We start from the raw sequence: 19,244 nt of genomic DNA, 5'->3' as shown, positions 1-19,244 counted from the left end.
AGCAGCTGGGCCTGACCGCACCAGCAGATTCTGTCGGAATCATTCTGTTACATTGGTTGATGATTAAATGTTGATTCAGTGCACTTAAAAACCTTACTATCTAACCTTGCTGTTTACCCCCAAAATATAAAATAAATCATAATTTTCCACTGCATTCAAGTTGTGTAAAGTCTAATTTGTGACACCTGCCCAGGAGCCAGAGAAAGCCCCTTGGGCACAGGCCTGGAGTGCTCCTTCTGCAAGCAGCACTCCATCCCCTGGGGGTTTGGCTGAGTAGAGGAAGTCACCCAAGGATGTACCTTCAGGAGGCCTTGCAGTACTCTCCCGCTTGGCACATCCCTTTCCAACAGGTTAGCAGCTGGTCCCAAGACAGCAAGAAACAGCCCTTCCTGCCTTGGTCATTTGTAGAGCCAGCTTCCCCAGAAATGGAAATTTAGCAAGTCTGTTGACAACACCAAGCTGTGTGATGCCATTGACACACTGGAGGGAAGGGATGCCATCCAGGGGGAACTTAACAGGCTTGAGAGGTGGGCCTGTGCAAATGTCATGAAGTTCAACAAGGCCAAGTGCAAGGTCCAGCTCCTGGCTCAGGGCAATCCCAAACATCAGTACTGAGTGGACAATGAGCAGATTGAGAGCAGCCCTGCAGAGAAGGATTTGAGAGTACTGGTGGATAAAAAGCTTGACATGAGCCATCAGTGTGCGCTCACAGCCCAGAAAGCCAACCAAATCCTGGGATGCATCAAAAGCAATGTGACCAGCAGGTTGAGGGGGTGATTCTCTCCCTCTACTCTGCTCTCAAGAGACCCCATCCGGAGTACTGCATCCAGTTCTGTGGCTCAAGCACAACAGATGCGTTAGACCTAGGACAGGACTTCTGGTGTGAGTCCAGAGAACAGCCCCAGAAATGATCAGAGGGCTGGAACACCTCTGCCATGAAGACAAGCTGAGAGGGTCAGGCTTGTTTAGCCTAGAGAAGAGAAGACTCTGGGGGACACCTTCTTTGAGCCTTCCAAGACTCTGGGGGACAGCTTCTTTGAGCCTTCCAATAAGGGGACTTATAAGAAACATGGGGAGACTCTTTACCAGGTTGTGCAGTGAGAGAAAAAAGTGTAATAGTTTTCACTTGAAGGAGGGGAGGTTTAAATTAGAAATAAGAAAGGATTTCTTTACTCTGAGGGTAGGGAGGCACTGGAACAGGTTGCCCAGAGAAGTGGTGGATGTCCCATCCCTGGAAGTGTTCAAGGCCAGGTTGGATGGGGCTGCTACCTGATCTAGAGGGAGGTGTCCCTGCTCATGGAACTGGGTTATCTCTGAGGTCCCTTCCAACTCAAAGCACTCCATGATTCTATGATTTTGGAAGATTATGCACCTCGAATGAGTGTCCTAAGGCCTAAAAGAAAGCAAATCTTATTCTGATCTTAAAGGAAGACAAGAAGGAGAATCTATGTCACAGAGAAAGTGATGGAGTCCATAGTCCTGGAACTACTTCCCGACAAGGGATGGACAAGAATGTGATTGGGAGCAGTCAGCAGAAATTTACAGAGAGGAAAATGCACTGAATGCAGCCTTCCACTGTCATCAGGTGGTAGAGGCTGTAGATGAAGGGAGAGTAGAGGATGTTGTCTGTCCTAACCTTAGGAAAGTTTCTGTCACTTTCATAACACCCATATAAACAAGATGATGAAGTAGTGAGCATATACATGTAGGTAGAAAGCAAGGTTGATTAGGATCAGGAGCTGGACTTGATGATCCTTATGGGTCCCTTCCAACTCGGGATATTCTATGGTTCTATGATTCTATGATTTCATGATTAAAAACTCACAGACTTCCTGACTTCAGACTTCCTGCAATATTTCTGAGAACTTTTCTGTAGTTTTCTTGCACCCATTTTACTCTAGGTTCCCATGGGTCAGATCCTCATTTTGGGAATTACCTCACTCACCAGGTAACCTTGAGGAGCAGAGATTACAAACACCAGAAAGGCCTCAAAACACGGGATGCTCATGCACACTAATTCCACAGTCCAGCCTCTTGTCCCCTGTGTCAGAAGGGACCTCATGAGGTGTCCACTACCATCATCTTTTCTGATCAGTGATAGCTTCACAGGTAGATCAGGTTAGTCAGTGTTTTCTACAGCTAGGTATTGAAAATCTCAGGGCCCATGACCCAGTGCTGATCCACCATCTTGGTTACTGTTCCGCCAGCATAGACACTGATGCCAACAGAAGGATGGAGCTGGTCAAATTTCAAAGATCAGCTCCCCTTGGGCAGTGGGGAATGGCTGTCTCCATGCTTCCCACATGTTTTCCCCAAGCTGTTGCTGCTGCTGTGCAGAACAAACGAGCTGTGGTTCTGTACCAGACAGAGGTACTTGACGAAGGGAGAAATGAATCACTCCTAAATTTCCCTTCCCTCTGCCCGCTGGCTGCCACTCTCTTCTGAGACTGCAGAGTCCCTGTGAATACTTGGCTTTAGTTTTTTCCCTGTGGCTGAGCCCATGGTGGGAGATCTCTCACTTTCAGAGGGGCTGCAGTCACTGCCCACCCCAGGCTCTGCTGTCCGTGGAGGTACCCTGGGCTCTGCAGGCAGCTCCAGATTCCCCTCCTGAAGGACATCACCTGTGGGTCACATGTGGGAACAGCCCTGGCTATGTAATACAATAATTTGCTGCCTCTGCTGTCAGCAGAGGTCCATGGGAGAGTTTAAATCTAGCCCTCTGACAGGTAGCATATGTGACAATGAGCCACTCCTTCCTGAACTGGAACAGGAACAGATCCTTGTGGGGAGCAATTCTTTGGGCCTATTCTTGACATTGGTTTGAGAAGGAAGTCCTAGCCTTCAGTCAGTACACTCTGGTGATTCTGTTTTATTATGGAGATCTTATGTGGGAGCCTTCACTGAGTCTTCACAGTGCTAGACACACACTTATACAGCCTCCATATGGGACAGAAGAGGTTCATAGTGGGGGGGGGGGAGGGGAAGAGAATCCAAACAAGAACAAGAAGAAAAAGAAAAACACCACCACCACCACCACCACCAAAAAGGAATATTAAAAATAATGAGAACAACCAAAACACAAGCCTGGAAGGGGTTGTACTGGAATTCATTATGGGAAAGTGAAGGAATCTTTATGAGTATTGAAAAATATCCATGAAATCAGTTTCCTAACTGCATCCTGGAGCTCCTGGTTCCTCATGCTGTAGATGAGGGGGTTCACTGCTGGAGGCAACACCGAGTACAGAACTGCCAGCAAAAGGTTGAGGGATGAGGAAGAGATGGACGGGGTCTTCAGGTAGGCAAATGTGGCAGTACTAAGAAACAGGGAGACCACAACCAGGTGAGGGAGGCATGTGGAAAAGGCTTTGTGCCGACAATGCTCTGAGGGCATCTTCAGCACAACCCTGAAGATCTGCACATAGGACACCACTAGGAAAACAAAACACCCCAAAAAAAAAACAGGCACTACCCACAAGAAGCCCAACTTCTCTGAGGTAGGCATGTGAACAAGAGAGCTTGAGGATCTGGGGAATTTCACAGAAGAACTGGTCCAGGGCATTGCCTTGGCAGAGGGGAAGGGAAAAGGTATTGGCAGTGTGCAGCACAGCATAGGCAAAAGTACAGCCCCAGACAGCTGCTATCATGTTGACACAAGTTCTGCTGTCCATTATTGTCCTGTAGTGCAGGGGTTTGCAGATGGCAATGTAGCGGTCATAGGCCATGATGGTGAGAATAGAAAACTCTGCTGCAACAAAGACAACAAAGAAAAAAAACTGAGCAGCACAACCTGCATAGGAAATGGTCGTGGTGTCCCACAGGGAATTGGCCATGGATTTGGGAACAGTGGTGGAGATGGATCCCAGGTCGAGGAGAGCGAGGTTGAAGAGGAAGAAGTACATGGGGGTGTGGAGGCGGTGGTCGCAGGCTATGGCAGTGAGGATGAGGCCGTTGCCCAGGAGCGCAGCCAGGTAGATGCCCAAGAAGAGCCCGAAGTGCAGGAGCTGCAGCTCACGTGTGTCTGCAAATTGCAAGAGGAGGAACTCTGTTGGGAAGCTGCTGTTGGACATTTGCTGCCTCAGGGCATGGTTGCCTGTCCATGGAGGAAAAGACAGAGACATGTTAGACAGACTTCTCTCAAAGTTCAAAATCCATGCCTTTTCTCAGAGAATTCACCCTTCCCTGAGCTGTATGAGTCTGCTTATTCTCCAGCTCTGTCAACCCAATGACACCATGTCTGACAGTTTAAAATGAAGCTTGGGCATCTTGTTCCCAGGAAGAAACCCTGAGGGCAGCACCCAGTAGTCCTTGTCAGAAGAGAAGATTACACCCCCCTGTACCAAAGACAAAGAGAGTAGGAGGACCACACACAGGTGGAGAAATAAGAAAGAATACTAAAATGCTCCAATCCACTGCCACAGAGAAAGGAAGGGGGGCATGCAGGGAAGCCTTCACCTTACCAAGCTTGCATGCCACCTATGGAAGTGACACTGCAGGGAAGGCATTCTTAGCCTCAACATTGTTAATCACACTGCAGGACACAGGCTTCTCTCCTGTTCTGGAGGTCCAGTTGAGGAGGAGGTGGCTCATGCCCTAAAGCCCCTCAAGGCAGAGGCTGTGCTGGGTGTCAGAGGAGAGCAGGGGGTTGATGCAGAGAAGGTGCCTGCACTGCAGGCCTGGCAGGGACTGCCTGAATCCCCCTTCCCTTGGCATTTTGGGCAGCAGCTCCCTCTCCCTCCCTGTCGAGGTCTCTGCTGCCTGGAGCTGTCCCTGCTGGCAGCTCCTTCCCTGTCCCCACATCTCCTCCCTGCCATTGCTCACAGACCCTATCCCACCTGATGTGTGCTCAGCTTTGTTCTGCACACACCTCCTGTCCCAGAGAACTGTCCAGGGACATCTCTTCATGTTCAGCAGATGTACAGCAGCTCTGACCTGTCCTAAGAGCCCTCCAGTGCAGGAAATTGAAAGTAGAGACCCAGGAGAACGTCTTCCCTACTTCTAGTGCAGGCATTTATTTTCCCTTTCAAGAATCTCCCTGAAAGATTCCCTGGGGATGTTGTGGAGCTGTAACCAGCCTGCCCAGGCAGCTTCTGAGCACCAGCAGGATGCTGCCCTGCCCTTCCCTGCTGTGGGAGCTCCTTCCACCCACAGCTTCTCTCCACAGTGTCCTGGGCAGTTCCCCGGGCAGGCTGAGTGCTGAGCCTGGCAGGTGGCAGAGGCCCTGCCCCAGCACACAGCCCCTGGGGCACAGCAGGGACCTGCTCTGCACCACAGCCCTAGACACCCCTGCCTGCACCCTGCCTGTGCAGCCAGCAGCTGAAACCTGAAGGAGGAACCCTCATGCCCTGTCCCTCTGACAGCTTTGGCAGGTAGTCAGACATTGCTCTGAAGCAATGTCTACAGCTGCTAGCAGTTTCCTCCTATCATCCCTGTTTATGACACAGACAAATTTTATGGGGTATCCAATAGCATAACACCATAGCTTTTCAAAAACCAGACCCCAGATCCTACACAGAGGCCTGGTGCTTCTTGAAGTGGATCACTGCTTGTGCCACAACATCTGTGAGCTGCAACTGTTTTTATAAATACATCAACACAAAACGGAGGACTAAGGAGAATCTCCATCCTTTACTGGATGCGGGGGGAAAGTTCCTTACAAGAGATGAGGAAAAGGCGGAGGTGCTTAATGCCTTCTTTGCCTCAGTCTTTAGCGGCAATACCGGTTGTTCTCTGGATACCCAATACCCCGAGCTGGTGGAAGGGGATGGGGAGCAGGATGTGGCCCTCACCATCCATGAAGAACTGGTTGGTGACCTGCTACGGCACTTGGATGTGCACAAATCGATGGGGCCGGATGGGATCCACCCAAGGGTACTGAGAGAACTGGCAGAGGAGCTGGCCAAGCCGCTTACCATCATTTATCAACAGTCCTGGCTATCGGGGGAGGTCCCAGCTGACTGGCGGCTAGCAAATGTGACACCCATCTACAAGAAGGGCCGGAGGGCAGACCCGGGAAACTACAGGCCTGTCAGTTTGACCTCAGTGCCAGGGAAGCTCATGGAGCAGATCCTCTTGAGAGTCATCACGCAACACTTGCAGGACAAGCAGGCGATCAGGCCCAGTCAGCGTGGGTTTATGAAAGGCAGATCCTGCTTGACGAACTTGATCTCCTTCTATGACAAAGTGACGCGCTGGGTGGATGAGGGAAAGGCTGTGGATGTGGTCTACCTTGACTTCAGCAAGGCTTTTGACACCATCTCCCACAGCATTCTCCTCAAGAAACTGGCTGCTCTTGACTTGGACTGGCGCACGCTTCGTTGGGTTAGAAACTGGCTGGATAGCCGGGCCCAAAGAGTCGTGGTAAATGGAGTCAAGTCCAGTTGGAGGCCAGTCACTAGTGGCGTTCCCCAGGGCTCGGTGCTGGGGCCGGTCCTCTTCAACATCTTCATCAATGATCTGGACGAGTGCATTGAGTGCACCCTCAGTAAGTTTGCAGATGACACCAAGCTAGGTGCGTGTGTCGATCTGCTTGAGGGTAGGAAGTCTCTACAGGAGGATCTGGATAGGCTGCACTGATGGGCTGAGGTCAACTGCATGAAGTTTAACAAGGCCAAGTGCCGGGTACTCCACCTGGGATGCAGTAACCCCAAGCAGCTCTACAGGCTGGGAGATGAGTGGTTGGAGAGCTGCCAGGCAGAGAAGGACCTGGGAGTGATGGTTGATAGTCGGCTGAATATGAGCCAGCAGTGTGCTCAGGTGGCCAAGAAGGCCAACCGCATCCTGGCTTGCATAAGAAACAGTGTGACCAGCAGGGCTAGGGAGGTGATCGTCCCCCTGTACTCGGCTCTGGTGAGGCCGCACCTCGAGTACTGTGTTCAGTTTTGGGCCTCTAGCTACAAGAAGGACAGCGAGGTGCTTGAGCGGGTCCAAAGAAGGGCGACAAAGCTGGTGAGGGGCCTGGAGAACAAGTCCTACAAGGAACGGCTGAGGGAGCTGGGCTTGTTCAGCCTGGAGAAGAGGAAGCTCAGGGGCGACCTTATCGCTCTCTACAGATACCTTAAAGGAGGCTGTAGAGAGGTGGGGGTTGGTTTGTTCTCCCACGTGCCTGGTGACAAGATGAGGGGGAATGGGCTTAAGTTGCACCAGGGGAGTTTTAGGTTGGATGTTAGGAAGAACTTCTTTACCGAAAGGGTTGTTAGACACTGGAACAGGCTGCCCAGGGAGGTGGTGGAGTCACCACCCTGGAAGTCTTTAAAAGACGTTTAGATGTAGAGCTTAGGGATATGGTTTAGTGTGGACTGTTAGCGTTAGGTCAGAGGTTGGACTCGATGATCCTGAGATCTCTTTCAACCTAGAAATTCTGTGATTCTGTGATTCTGTGTGCCTCAGGCAGAAAGCGTCCTCTGCAGAGGGAGATTATCACTTCTGCTGCTCATACAGCCTGGAATATCATTGGACTGCTTTGAAGGTGGCTCCTGTTTTGTCCAATGTAAACTAAAGCCCACCTGGGAAGTTTCTGCAGAGTTACTATCCATCCGTAACATTTTTAGCTGTGATCTGAGTGCAGGAATGAAATGCATCCTCAGCAAGTTTTCAGATGAACTGAACTGAGACCTCCTACTGACTTCCTGGAGGGATGAGAAGCCTTGAAGAGAGGTCTAGATAGATTGGAGCATTAGGTGATCAGCAATGACGTGAATCACAGAGTGGTTTAGGTTGGAAGGGACCCCTAAAGATAATCCAGTCCAATCCCTCTGCCTAGTATCACCTAGACAATGCCAGGTGCTGCACCTGGGATAAACTAATGCTGGACACAGGTCCAGCACAGACTGAGAGACAAGTGGCTAGAGAGAAGCTCAGCAGAAAGGGCTCTGGGACTGCTGCTTGACAGCAGGCTCAACATTAGCCACCAGGGTGCCCTGGCAGCCAAGAAGGCAAACTGCATTTTAGGATGCATTAAGCGTAGAATTCCCACATGGTCAAAAGAGGTAAGTCTTCTGCTATATTGAGCATTGGTGCAGCCTCCCCTTGAATCATGCATACAGTTCTGGGCTCCACAATAGAAGAAAGATGTAAATTTGATAGTATCCAGAGGAGGACAGCAAAGGTGGGCTGGAAGGCATGTCCTGTGAGGACAGCCTGAGGACACTTGGGTTGTCTAATCTGAAGAAAAGAAGGCTGAGGGTGACCTCATTGCTCCTGACAACTTCCAGAGAAGCAGAAGTGGAGAGGGAGGTGACGATCTTATTTTCTCCCTGGTAACTGACAGGATGTGTGGGAATGGCACATAGGGGATGGTCAGACTGAACACTGGGAAAGATTTCGGTACTGTGAGGGTGGTCAACTACTGGAGGAGGCTTCCCAGAAACCTGGTTGATGCCCCAGGCCTGTCAGCGTTCAACATGCAGTTGGACATTGCCCTCATACATAGTCTCTAACTTTTGGTTAGCCCTCCGGAGGTCTGGCAGCTGAACAGGATGACTTTTGAAGGTCCCTTCCAACTGAACTATTCTCTTCCATTTGATTGAATTTGTTGCTATCCATTCAGATTCTATTATATAAAGCTCTACTATCCCTAACCTGTGTCATGGTACGGCAGTTGTCCACTTCATAGGCTCAACTTGGGATCTGTCTTTGCTGAATATCAGGGAATCTCAATTGGTCTATCCTGCCTAAAAGTGGAAGAAGACAAGGCAATTCTTTGATGAATCTTCTCCCAGTAGGAGAAATGACACTGCTGTGTCATTCCACATGGGGAATGTCTCTCCCCAGCTGAGAGAGGGAACATCAGGGATTGCTTCAGCCTGATTCAAAATCAGTTCCCTTGGAGTTCCCTCGTGTCAAGATCTCCCTGTGCTGATGAGCTAGGCCGGGCTCCAGGGCCCAATGGGAGCTGCTGGCAAGCACGCAGCACTGCAGAGAGACAGCTCTGCCCAGGAGCAGCTCCTCTGCACAGCACAGTAGGGCTGGGGGCACTGTCTGCAGGGGACAAGGGTGGCTGAGAGAAGGGAGGGAGATGTTAAAGGCAGTGTGGAGGGGGGATGCTGAGAGCTCCCAAAGGGAGAAATCTTCACAGCTCTAACATGGAGCTCTAACATGGTAAGTGTCTGTGAGAGAGCAGGCAGATGCAGAACCCTAGAGGGTTCTTCTATAGCTGCCACTTCCCATGGCTGATAGGACATGTCACAGGGGCTGTGCTGGCTTCTCTACTGTGGAGGACAGGGATGTTCCCTGGATCAATGATTACCTACATAAGCTGTCAGAGGGACAGAAAATGAGGGTTCCTTCTCACAGGGCTGGCTGCAGGCTGTGCAGTGGTGGTGCCCAGGGCTGTGGTGCAGAGCAGGGTCCCTGCTGTGCCCCAGGGGCTGTGTGCCAGGGCCTCTGCCGCTTACCAGGCTCAGCACTCAGCCTACAGGGTGCTGACTGGTGTACTGCGGGGAGAAGCTGTGGGTGGAAGGGGTCCCCCCAGCAGGGCAGGAAAGGGTCCTGCTGGTGGGAGTCTGCTTCCTGGGTGTCCTGGTTTCAATTGGGATAGAGTTAATTTTCCTCCTAGTAGCTGGAAGGGTGTTATATTTTGGCTTAGGATGAGAAGAGTGGTGATAACATGCTGATGTTTTAATTGTTGCAGAGCAGTGCTTACACTAAGCCAAGGACTTTTCAGCTTCTCACTCTGTCCTGCCAGCAGGCAGGCTGGGCATGCATCAGGAGCTGGGAGGGGACAGACCCAGGACAGCTGACCCAAACTAGTCAAAGGGGTATTCCATATCATCTGACATCATGCTGAACAATATATAGGGGTGGCTAGCGGGGGTGGGAGGGCCGGCTGCTCGGGGACAGGCTGGGCATCGGTCAACGGGTGGTGAGCAATTGCATTGTGCATCACTTGTTTCATATACATTATTATTATTTGCACTATTATTGTTATTATTATTATTAATAATTATTTTGTCTTAATAAACTGTCTTTATCTCAACTCACAGGCTTCATTTTTCTGTTTCTCTCCCCCATCCCAGAGTGGGAGGGGGGAGGATGAGCGAACGGTGATGCTTAGCTGCCACCTGGGTTAAACTATAACACTGGAGCCGGCTGCTCACAGCTCAACAGAAGCCCCAGGACATCTCTGGGGTTGGTTATTGATAGGGAAGACCAAGGCAGGGAATACCTGAAGGGAAGGCACTCTCAGAACTCTGCTTTCACTTTCCTGCCATGAGGGACAATTATGGAGATTATAAGGGACTTACCAGGTTTTTAGAAGGGACTGAAGATCCTAGAACGTTACAGTGAAATAGATTTGTATGTCTGTGAAGAACCTCCTAATTTCCCCTAACACCTGTACAGATTGCACAGGCTACGTCAGCAAAATGGGCACCTGAAATCCCTTTCTGGTGCCCTTTACAAGACACTATGAAGCAGTACTGACTGCTCCTAAGTCCAACAAGGATTTGCCTGGTCCCTATTGTACTCTTCGACAGCAAAACCCAGAGATCCAGGAAGGAGCACATTCTCCTCACAAGGAAGTGACACTGTGTCTTCCTGAGGAGCTTTCTTTGAAATATAACTTACGCTCAGAGAAGTCTAACTTGTCTCTCTCTTTTCTTCCATGGACAGCCAACCATACCCTGAGGCAGCAAATGTCCAACAGCAGCTTCTCCACAGAGTTCCTCCTCCTGCCATTCGCAGACACATGTGAGCTGCAGCTTCTGCACTTTGGGCTCTTCCTGGGCATCTACCTGGCTGCGCTCCTGGGCAACGGCCTCATCCTCACAGCCATAGCCTGCGACCACCACCTCCACACCCCCATGTACTTCTTCCTCTTCAACCTCGCCCTCCTTGACCTGGGCACTATTACAACCACTGTCCCCAAAGCCATGGCCAATTCCCTCTGGGACACCAGGACCATTTCCTATGCAGATTGTGCTACCCAGCTCTTTATGTTTGTCGCATTTATCACAGCAGAGTTTTCTCTTCTCACCATCATGGCTTAGGACCGCTATGTTGCCATCTGTAAACCTCTGCACTATGGGACAATAATGGACAGCAGAACTTGTGTCAACATGGTAGCAGCTACCTGGGGCAGCACTTTTCTCTATGCTGTGCTGCACAGTGCCAATACCTTTTCCCTACCCCTCTGCAAAGGGAATGCCCTAGACCAGTTCTTTTGTGAAATTCCCCAGATCCTCAAGCTCTCCTGCTCCGATGCCTACCTCAGAGAAGTTGCGTTCATTATCTTTTGCTTTTGTTCAGGTGTTGCGTGTTTTGTTTTCCTTGTGCTGTCCTATGTGCAGATCTTCAGGACCGTTCTGAGGATGCCCTCAGAGCAGGGCCAGCACAAAGCCTTTTCCACGTGCCTCCCTCACCTCACTGTGGTCTCCCTGTTCATCAGCAATATCATGTTTGCCTATTTGAAGCCCCTCTCCATCTCTTCCTCCTCCCTGAATCTTTTTCTGGCAGTTCTGTACTCAGTGGTGCTTCCAGCAGTGAACCCCCTCATCTACAGCATGAGGAACAAGGAGTTCAAGGATACTGTTAGGAAACTGATTTGGGGGATGTTTTTCAGTACTCAGAAAGTTTCTTTCCCTCTCCATAAACGAAAATTGTGTATCCCATTCCAGCCTGTTTTTTTTTTGCTTGTTTGTTTACTTGTTTGTTTTTATCATTATTATTTTTTTTCCTTATTTCCATTGTGACATCTTTGGCTTCTTGCATTTCCGCATAAGTGTTGGGATTCCTCCCACTACAATTAATGAGTGAAACTGCACTTTTTTATATGGATGCTTTATACATATTCATGTAACAGTAAGTCAGTGAAGACTCTCTCATAGCACCTTTGTAATAAACAAGATAACACAGGATATCATGGGATATCACACCGCTGGGGTATGATTCTTTGTTGTTTTTACCTAGCTATGCAGTTGAACTCCGCCACAACCTCTCTCTCACTCACCCTCCTCAGAAGGGGAGGGGAAGAAGAAAGTATGCTGGGGAAAAAAAAAAAAGAAAAAAGGAAAAAGGAAAAAGAAAAACAAGAGGGAAAGGAAAGGAAAGGAAAGGAAAGGAAAGGAAAGGAAAGGAAAGGAAAGGAAAGGAAAGGAAAGGAAAGGAAAGGAAAGGAAAGGAAAGGAAAGGAAAGGAAAGGAAAGGAAAGGAAAGGAAAGGAAAGGAAAGGAAAGGAAAGGAAAGGAAAGGAAAGGAAAGGAAAGGAAAGGAAAGGAAAGGAAAGGAAAGGAAAGGAAAGGAAAGGAAAGAAAAGAAAAGAAAAGAAAAGAAAAGAAAAGAAAAGAAAAGAAAAGAAAAGAAAAGAAAAGAAAAGAAAAGAAAAAAGAAAAGAAAAGAAAAGAAAAGAAAAGAAAAGAAAAGAAAAGAAAAGAAAAGAAAAGAAAAGAAAAGAAAAGAAAAGAAAAGAAAAGAAAAGAAAAGAAAAGAAAAGAAAAGAAAAGAAAAGAAAAGAAAAGAAAAGAAAAGAAAAGAAAATGTGTTGACATAAGCATAATTTAATTGATGGGAAAAGGAAGAGGGAAAAATAAAACAAGCCAACAACAACAAGCAAACAAGTAAAGGCCGTGTGGAAGCATAGAACGAGAGGAAAGAAATTACTCTCTACTTCCCATCAATAAGTGATGCTTGACCATGTCCTTGAAGCAGGGCCTCAATACACATAGCCATTATTTGGGAGGACAGACATTTTGGCAACAACAGCCCACCCCTCCCCTCTTCTTCCTTTTTCTACCTCTTATTGCTGCCTGTGACATCATATGGTATGGAATATCCCTTTGGTCATTTTAGGTCAGCTGCCCTCGTGATGTCCCCTCCCCACTTTTTGCCCACCCCCAGACTGCTGGCTTTTGGGGGAGTTGGAGGGAGTCTTAATGCTGTTCAGTATTGCTCAGCAGTTGAAAAAGCACTGGTGTGATATCAGTGCCATTCTATCTAGTGCTCTATATGGGCTGCTGCAGGGAAAGTTAACTCCATCCCAGCCAGACCCAGCATAGATTCATTTCCCCCTTCGTGAAGTACTTTTGCCTGGTCCAGCCCAGTGATCCGGACCTGGATGAGTCTGCTTCCCATCCTGACCAGCATGGCCATGCAGATTTATCCCACAGCACCACAGCCCATTTCCTCTGCACAGCAACACTGCCAGCTTGGGGACCACTTGTGGAGAGCACAGGGACAGCCATTCCCCACTGCCCAAGGGGAGCTGATCTTTGAAATTTGACCAGCTCCATCCTTCTGTTGGCATCAGTGTCTATACTGAGGGAATGGCCACCAAAATAGTGAGTCATGGGCTCAGAGATTTTCAAAACCCAGCTGCAGAAAACATTGACTAACACAATCTACCTGTAAAGCTATCGGTGCTCAGAGAAGATGATGGTAGTGGACACCTCCAGAGGTGCCTTCTGACTCAGGGGAGAAAGGGCTGGACTGTGCAGTCAGAGTGTATGACAGTCCTGTGTTTTGAGGCCTCTCTGGTGTTTGTAATCCCTGCTCCTCAAGGTTACCCGCTGAGTGGGGTAATTCTCAAAATAAGGTTCCCAAAGGGAACCTGGAGTACAGCTGGTACAAGGATACTATTGAAAACTTCTCAGAAACTCTATCAGGCATTCCAGAATAAAGAAATCACAAACTTGTGATCACAAACGAGGAGCTCGGCTCCAGGGCAGATGTGTTCTGTAGTGGAGAGGGTATCGAGGCAGGCAAGGCTCTTTCCTGCATTGAGGCCACTTGGGAGCCACCAGGACCCAGCATCCCTCATGAAGGAGGCTGATGAGGCATTGGCAGAGCCCACAGCAAACACCCCTCCCCCACCCCCAGTCAAAGCAAAGGCAGCCCCTAGGAAGCACAAGTGACTAGGAGTGTGCCGAGTAGGAAAGGCAAACAGTGTGACATGGCAGTTTGCAGAGCAGTTCTCACAGGCAGGGCGAGCAGGGAGGGCGTCCTCACTGCTCTTTCCCAATGGTGGTTGTGAACTGCTTATGAAGAGCCCAGCCATGGTATCCACCCAGCAGAAAGTCATGGCCTCTGCATCTCTGGCAGCCTCTCCAGCCACAATTACCGATGAGGCTACCTGGATAGAAGTCTTGGGGAAACTTGCAACCATACAGGTCTTTGGCTGCAGGGTGTGCCTGAATCTTCTGTTAGTGTCTTACAGCAGCAGTGGTGGGTATGCCTGTGGGAGGTGTGCACAGGCTGACGAATTGCTCAGCCCGGTGGAGAAGCTTTGGGAGGAGGTGAGCAGATTGAGGAGCATCAGGCAGGTGGAGAGGGAAGCTGACTGGTGAAAGCATACTCTGCCCTCCCTAAGGCAGACTCATGAGCCAGCCACAACACAAGTAACAAAGGTTCCTCTGTCCCACCAGGCAGCCACTACACAAAAGACAAAAGTTCCCCCATCTTGCAAAGCAGGAGGAGGGAACCTAGGCCAAGGGAGAGAATGGAAGGAGGTTCCTGCTCGGGGTGGTAGGTGAGCCCTCTCCCTGCCCACCTCACCTTCCTGACCACCCATCTGTAACAGCTATGAAGCTCTAGAACATGGCAGTCAAAACAATGATGTAGACAAAAGCCCATCCCAGTTGGAAAGGGTGCCTAAGGCAAGGCAACCTACCCCTTGAAGGACTACATCTTCTTTCAAGAAAGAAGGGTTATCATCATGGGGACTCCCTTCTGAAAGGGACAGAGGGCCTGATATGCCATCCAGACCCAACCCACAGGGAAGTCTGCTGCCTCCCCGTGGCTGAGGTAAAAGGTATTGCCAGGAAAGTCACTCACCTGGTACAGCTGTCTGACTACTACCCACTACTGCTTTTTTTCAGGCTGGTAATGACGATGTAGCAAGGAGAAGTATGAGATCTATCCAAAGGGACTTTAGGGCTTTGGAGAGACTGGTTAAAGGATATGGGGCACAGGGCATATTTGCCTCTTCCTTCCAATAGGAGGAAAATATGTTGACGGGCAGACTCGGCTCATCAATACGTGGCTCCGAGACTGGTGCCACCAGCAGAACTTTGGGTTTGTTCATCACGGGAAGGTCTATGAGACACCAAGCCTCCTGGCATGAGATGGGATTCACCTTTCTCAGAGGGGGAAAAGGATTTTTGCCCAGGAATTATTAGGGCTGATAGACAGGGCTTTAAACTAGAGTCAAAAGGGGAAAGGGATAAAACCAGGCATGTCAGTGATAAGCTAAGGGATGGAGTGCCAGAATTAGAGGGACTGTGTGCTAGTGAGGTCTTTCAGGCTTCTCCACTAAGTGCTGCGTGCAATGAAATGCATTTGTAGTGCTTCTACACAAATGCACACAGTATGAGGAATAAACTGGATGAGTTAGAATTCTTGGCCCAGTCCCGGAGCAATATCATCAGCATAAGCCAAACCTGGTGGGATGAGTCCTGTGAATGGTGTGTTGCAACAGATGGTTACAGACTCCTCAGTAGGGACAGGCAGGACAGGCCAGGTGGTGGGGTGGTGCTGTATGTAAAGGAAAGGCTGGACTACATGGAGCTTGCAGTTGGTGGTGGCAATGTTGAGATCCTCTGGGTTAGGATTAAGGGAAAAACAAATAAAGGGGATGTCGTTGTGGGAGTCTATGAAAGACAACCCAGCCAGGATGACAACACTGATTAATTATTCTTTAAGGAACTAAGAAATACATTGAAATTGACTGCCCTTGTCCTTATAAAGGACTTCAACATGCTTTGTTTTCTCCCTTTCTTCATAAGGAAGATGCTTTAGGCCCCGTATCATTGTCGTGGCCCTCTGCTGGATTCTTTCCAGGAGATCCCTGTCTTTTCTGTACCGCGGAACACAGAAATGGACATAGGATATCAGAAGTCAAGGAGGTGGGGCACAAGGCCAGCTTGGCTGACCAGGGATCTTCCTGTGGAGCTTAGGCATAAAAATAAATGGTATGGGTGCTGGAAGCATGGTCAGGCAATGTGGAACAGAGACGCTGTTCATGTTTGTAGGGAGAAAATGCATTCAGCCAAAGCCTGGAGCTTCAAAGAGTTGAAGCTGGCCACATCTGTGGGTGACAATAAAAAGTTTTCTTTTAAATATGTGAATAGAAAAAGGAGGACCGGAGAAAACATATATCCATTACTTGATGGGGAAGGTCACCTCACAGACAAGGACATAGGCAAAGCAGAGATGTTTAATGCCTACTTTTCCTCTGTCTTTAATGCCGAGGGTGGGTTTCAGGACCCCTGGGTGCTGTGAGGACCATAACTGGAGGAATGATAAACTCCCAACTGACCTTGAATGTGTGTGTGATTTGCTGCATCACATGGATCCATACAAGTCCATGCGTCCGGACAGTGCTCAGAGAGCTGGCTGACATTATCACAGGACCTCTCTCAATTAATTTTCAACAGTCTTGGGAATATGGAGAGGTCCCAGTTGGCAAATGTTGTGCCAGTTTCAAGAAGAACAAGAAAGAAGACACCGTTAACTACGGGCCTGTCAGTTTCACATCAGTGCCTGGTAAAATTATGGAGATTGTCCTTGTAGATACTGAAGCGCACTTGGGGAACAATGCAGTCATTGGTCCCAGTCAACATGGGTTCATGACAGGTAGGTCCTCTTTACAAATTTGATTTCCTCTTACGATGAGATCACCCATTTAGTTGATCAAGGGAAACCAGCTGATGTGATCTTTTTGGATTTCAGTAAAGCTTTTGACACAGTTTCACAGAGGATACTACTGGACAAAATGTCCAGCATATAGCTGGACAAAAATATCATACATGTTGCAGGAAGAACGGCTGAAAACACGACAGACACTAGTATGGTCAGATCATGCAGCCCTTTATTACCCGAATAGCCTGACTTTTATAGTAAACTTAACAGGGATGGATAGTGTCTCACACAAGATTATTGGTCAAAAGCACTCAGAAAAACAACTGCATGAAAACAACCCCCTTGTGAATAGCAGTCACGTAGATCCCGTCCTTGAAGCCAGCTGCTGGCAATAATACTTTTCTAAATTCTTCAACTGGGCGATGTGGGAACTTCTCATAGTCGTCCTGGTAGCTTGGTTTGCTCAGCTGCAGCAAGCCATGGGATTTTTGCTGTTTCAAAAATCCCTCAACACATACATTGGGTGTATATCCAGTTGACGGGTAGGACTCCAAGGGTTGTGGTAAATGGGTCTGCATCAAGCTGGTGGATGGTCACTAGTGGGGTCCCTCAAGGCTCCATTTTAGGGCCAGTCCTCTTCAATGTCTTTATAAACGATTTGGAGGTAGGACTAGGTGTTTTGAGCAAATTTGCTGACGACACCAAACTTGGAGGAGTTGTGGAGTCAGCTGGGGGTGGAAAGTCCTTGCAGAGAGATCTGGACAGATTGGAGAGCTGGGCAGCCACCAACCACATGAAGTGTAACAACAGCAAGTACCAGGTCCTGCATCTGGGATGGGGCAACCCTGGCTCTACATATAGACTGGGGGACGAGAAGCTGGAGAGCAGCCCCACAGAGGGATCTGGGGGTTGTGGTTGATAACAAGCTGAATATGAACCAGCAGTGTGCCCTGGCAGCCATAAGGGCCAACCGTATCTGGGGGTGAATCAAGCACGACATTGCTAGTCAGTTGAGGGAATAGATTGTTCTGCTCTACTCTGTGCTAGTCCGGCCTCACCTCGAGTACTGTGTGCAGTTCTGGGAACCACAGTAAAAAAAGGATGTAAAACTATTAGAGAGTGTCCAGAGGAGGGCAATGAAGATGGTGAAGGTCCTAGAGGGGAAGACATATGAGGAGCGGCTGAGGTCACTTAGTGTGTTCAGCCTGGAGAAGAGGAGGCGAGGGGGGACCTCATCACAGTCAACAACTTCCTCACAAGGGGGAGTGGAGGGGCAGGTGCTGACCTATTCTCCTTAATCACCAGTGACAGGACCCACGGGAATGGTGTTAAGCTGAGGCAGGGGAGGTTTAAGCTAGACATCAGGAAGAGGTTCTTCACCGAGAGGGTGGTTGCACACTGGAACAGGCTCCCCAGGGAAGTAGTCACTGCAACGAGCCTGTCTGAATTTAAGAAGAGATTGGACTGTGCATTTGGTCACATGGTCTAAAATTTTGGGTAGACCTGTGTTGTGCCAGGAGTTGGACTCAATGATCCTTATGGATCCCTTCCAACTCGGGATATTCTATGATTCTCAGATTCTACGATCCCTCTTTGAGAGACTACTCTTCAGCTTCTCATCCCGTAGTCTGTACGCATAGCTAGGGTTGCCCCATCCCAGGTGCAGAACTCAGCACTTGCTCTTGTTAAACTTCAGGAGATGTTTACAATACTAATGCAGGAGAGATGGGATCACTTTTCTTACGAGCTCTGAAAGTTATAGTCAGGTCTTAATTAAGTGTGAACTGTCTCTCTTTCCCTTCAGTTTTCCATCTTAATTTGAGGTTTTGACCACCTCATTGAATATCTCAAGCTTTTGGAAGAGCTTTGATGCTTGAAGACAAGGTGTCTTTATAGTTTTTAATCCCCATCTATCTTTTTCATAACTATGCTCTCAGGGCTCCTATCTGTTTCTTAGCACCGTGGGTTTGACCTGTACAGCAGGACAGTTGGCATTAGTAACCAGGAAGAAGTGATTTGAGGATCAGGTATTCAGGTTAGGGTTTAGGGATTAGATCTGGCCTCCAGGGTTAGGGATTGAGCAGGGTCTTAGAGGGAGGCTTTCGTGTTCTGCTTTGAACTGACAAATTAATGTCAGGGATTAAGGACTAGGGATTAGCAAAAGGAATAGGTTAAGACTAATAGTAACAGGTAATGTGTCTGGGGTTTGACTTCCAGGTAGTGTAGGAGGCTGGGGATTAGAGCAGTGGGTTCCTTTCTGGGTGAGAGGGGCCATTTAGGATAGCACCAGGACCTAAGGTCCCTGGTTAGAAATATTACCAGTGGTCTAACATGAATATTTTCCCAGTGAGTGTTGCAGCAGCAGCATCCTTACCTGAACCTCTCTCACCTTTTCTGAACCTTTCCTTTCTGTTATCAAGACCCTCTTCTCTCCCCCAAATCTCCCACCTTTATTCTCCCAACTTTCCCCTGGCCTCCCCAAATGTGTCACCCTGTTGGGGGCAGCTTTCTGATGGCCTTTATGACCTCAGAGGCTCTGCCTCCCTGCTGTTGGCCAGCGAGGGGCTGGGACATAAGTGACCTCACAGCCAGCATCCACAGGGCTAAAAGGAGCTGTTGTACTCAGGAAGCCCCTTCCCAGCCCACCCAGGAACACTCAGTGCAGGGGATGCCCT

The 19,244-nt window shown here is 48.9% G+C and overlaps 2 protein-coding genes across 3 annotated transcripts in view; one reads left to right on the top strand and one right to left on the bottom strand.

Moving 5' to 3' along the window:
* LOC137847094 (antigen WC1.1-like) overlaps window positions 1–19,244 on the top strand; it is a 433,117-nt gene that overhangs the window by 296,910 nt on the left and 116,963 nt on the right. The window lies entirely within an intron of this gene.
* Window positions 3,110–4,118, bottom strand: LOC137847331 (olfactory receptor 14C36-like). The gene is made up of 2 exons (XM_068665617.1): window positions 3,470–4,118; window positions 3,110–3,429 (listed from the first exon to the last, which is right to left on the bottom strand). Exons 1-2 carry the CDS (start codon window positions 4,116–4,118, stop codon window positions 3,110–3,112), a joined length of 969 nt encoding a protein of 322 aa, XP_068521718.1.

The sequence above is a fragment of the Anas acuta genome, chromosome W (assembly GCF_963932015.1).
Source record: "Anas acuta chromosome W, bAnaAcu1.1, whole genome shotgun sequence".
Lineage (NCBI taxonomy): Eukaryota > Metazoa > Chordata > Aves > Anseriformes > Anatidae > Anas > Anas acuta.
Note: the sequence above shows the minus strand (reverse complement) of the source record. Positions and strands in the feature narration are given on the sequence as shown.

What these genes read in the sequence shown, in the direction of transcription:
- LOC137847331 (XM_068665617.1), bottom strand. Translation starts at nt 4,118, where the DNA reads ATGTCTCTGTCTTTTCCTCCATGGACAGGCAACCATGCCCTGAGGCAG. An exon ending in AGAAGTTGGGCTTCTTGTGG is followed by an intron (nt 3,430 to 3,469) that starts GTAGTGCCTGTT and finishes TTGTTTTCCTAG; the next exon opens with TGGTGTCCTATGTGCAGATC.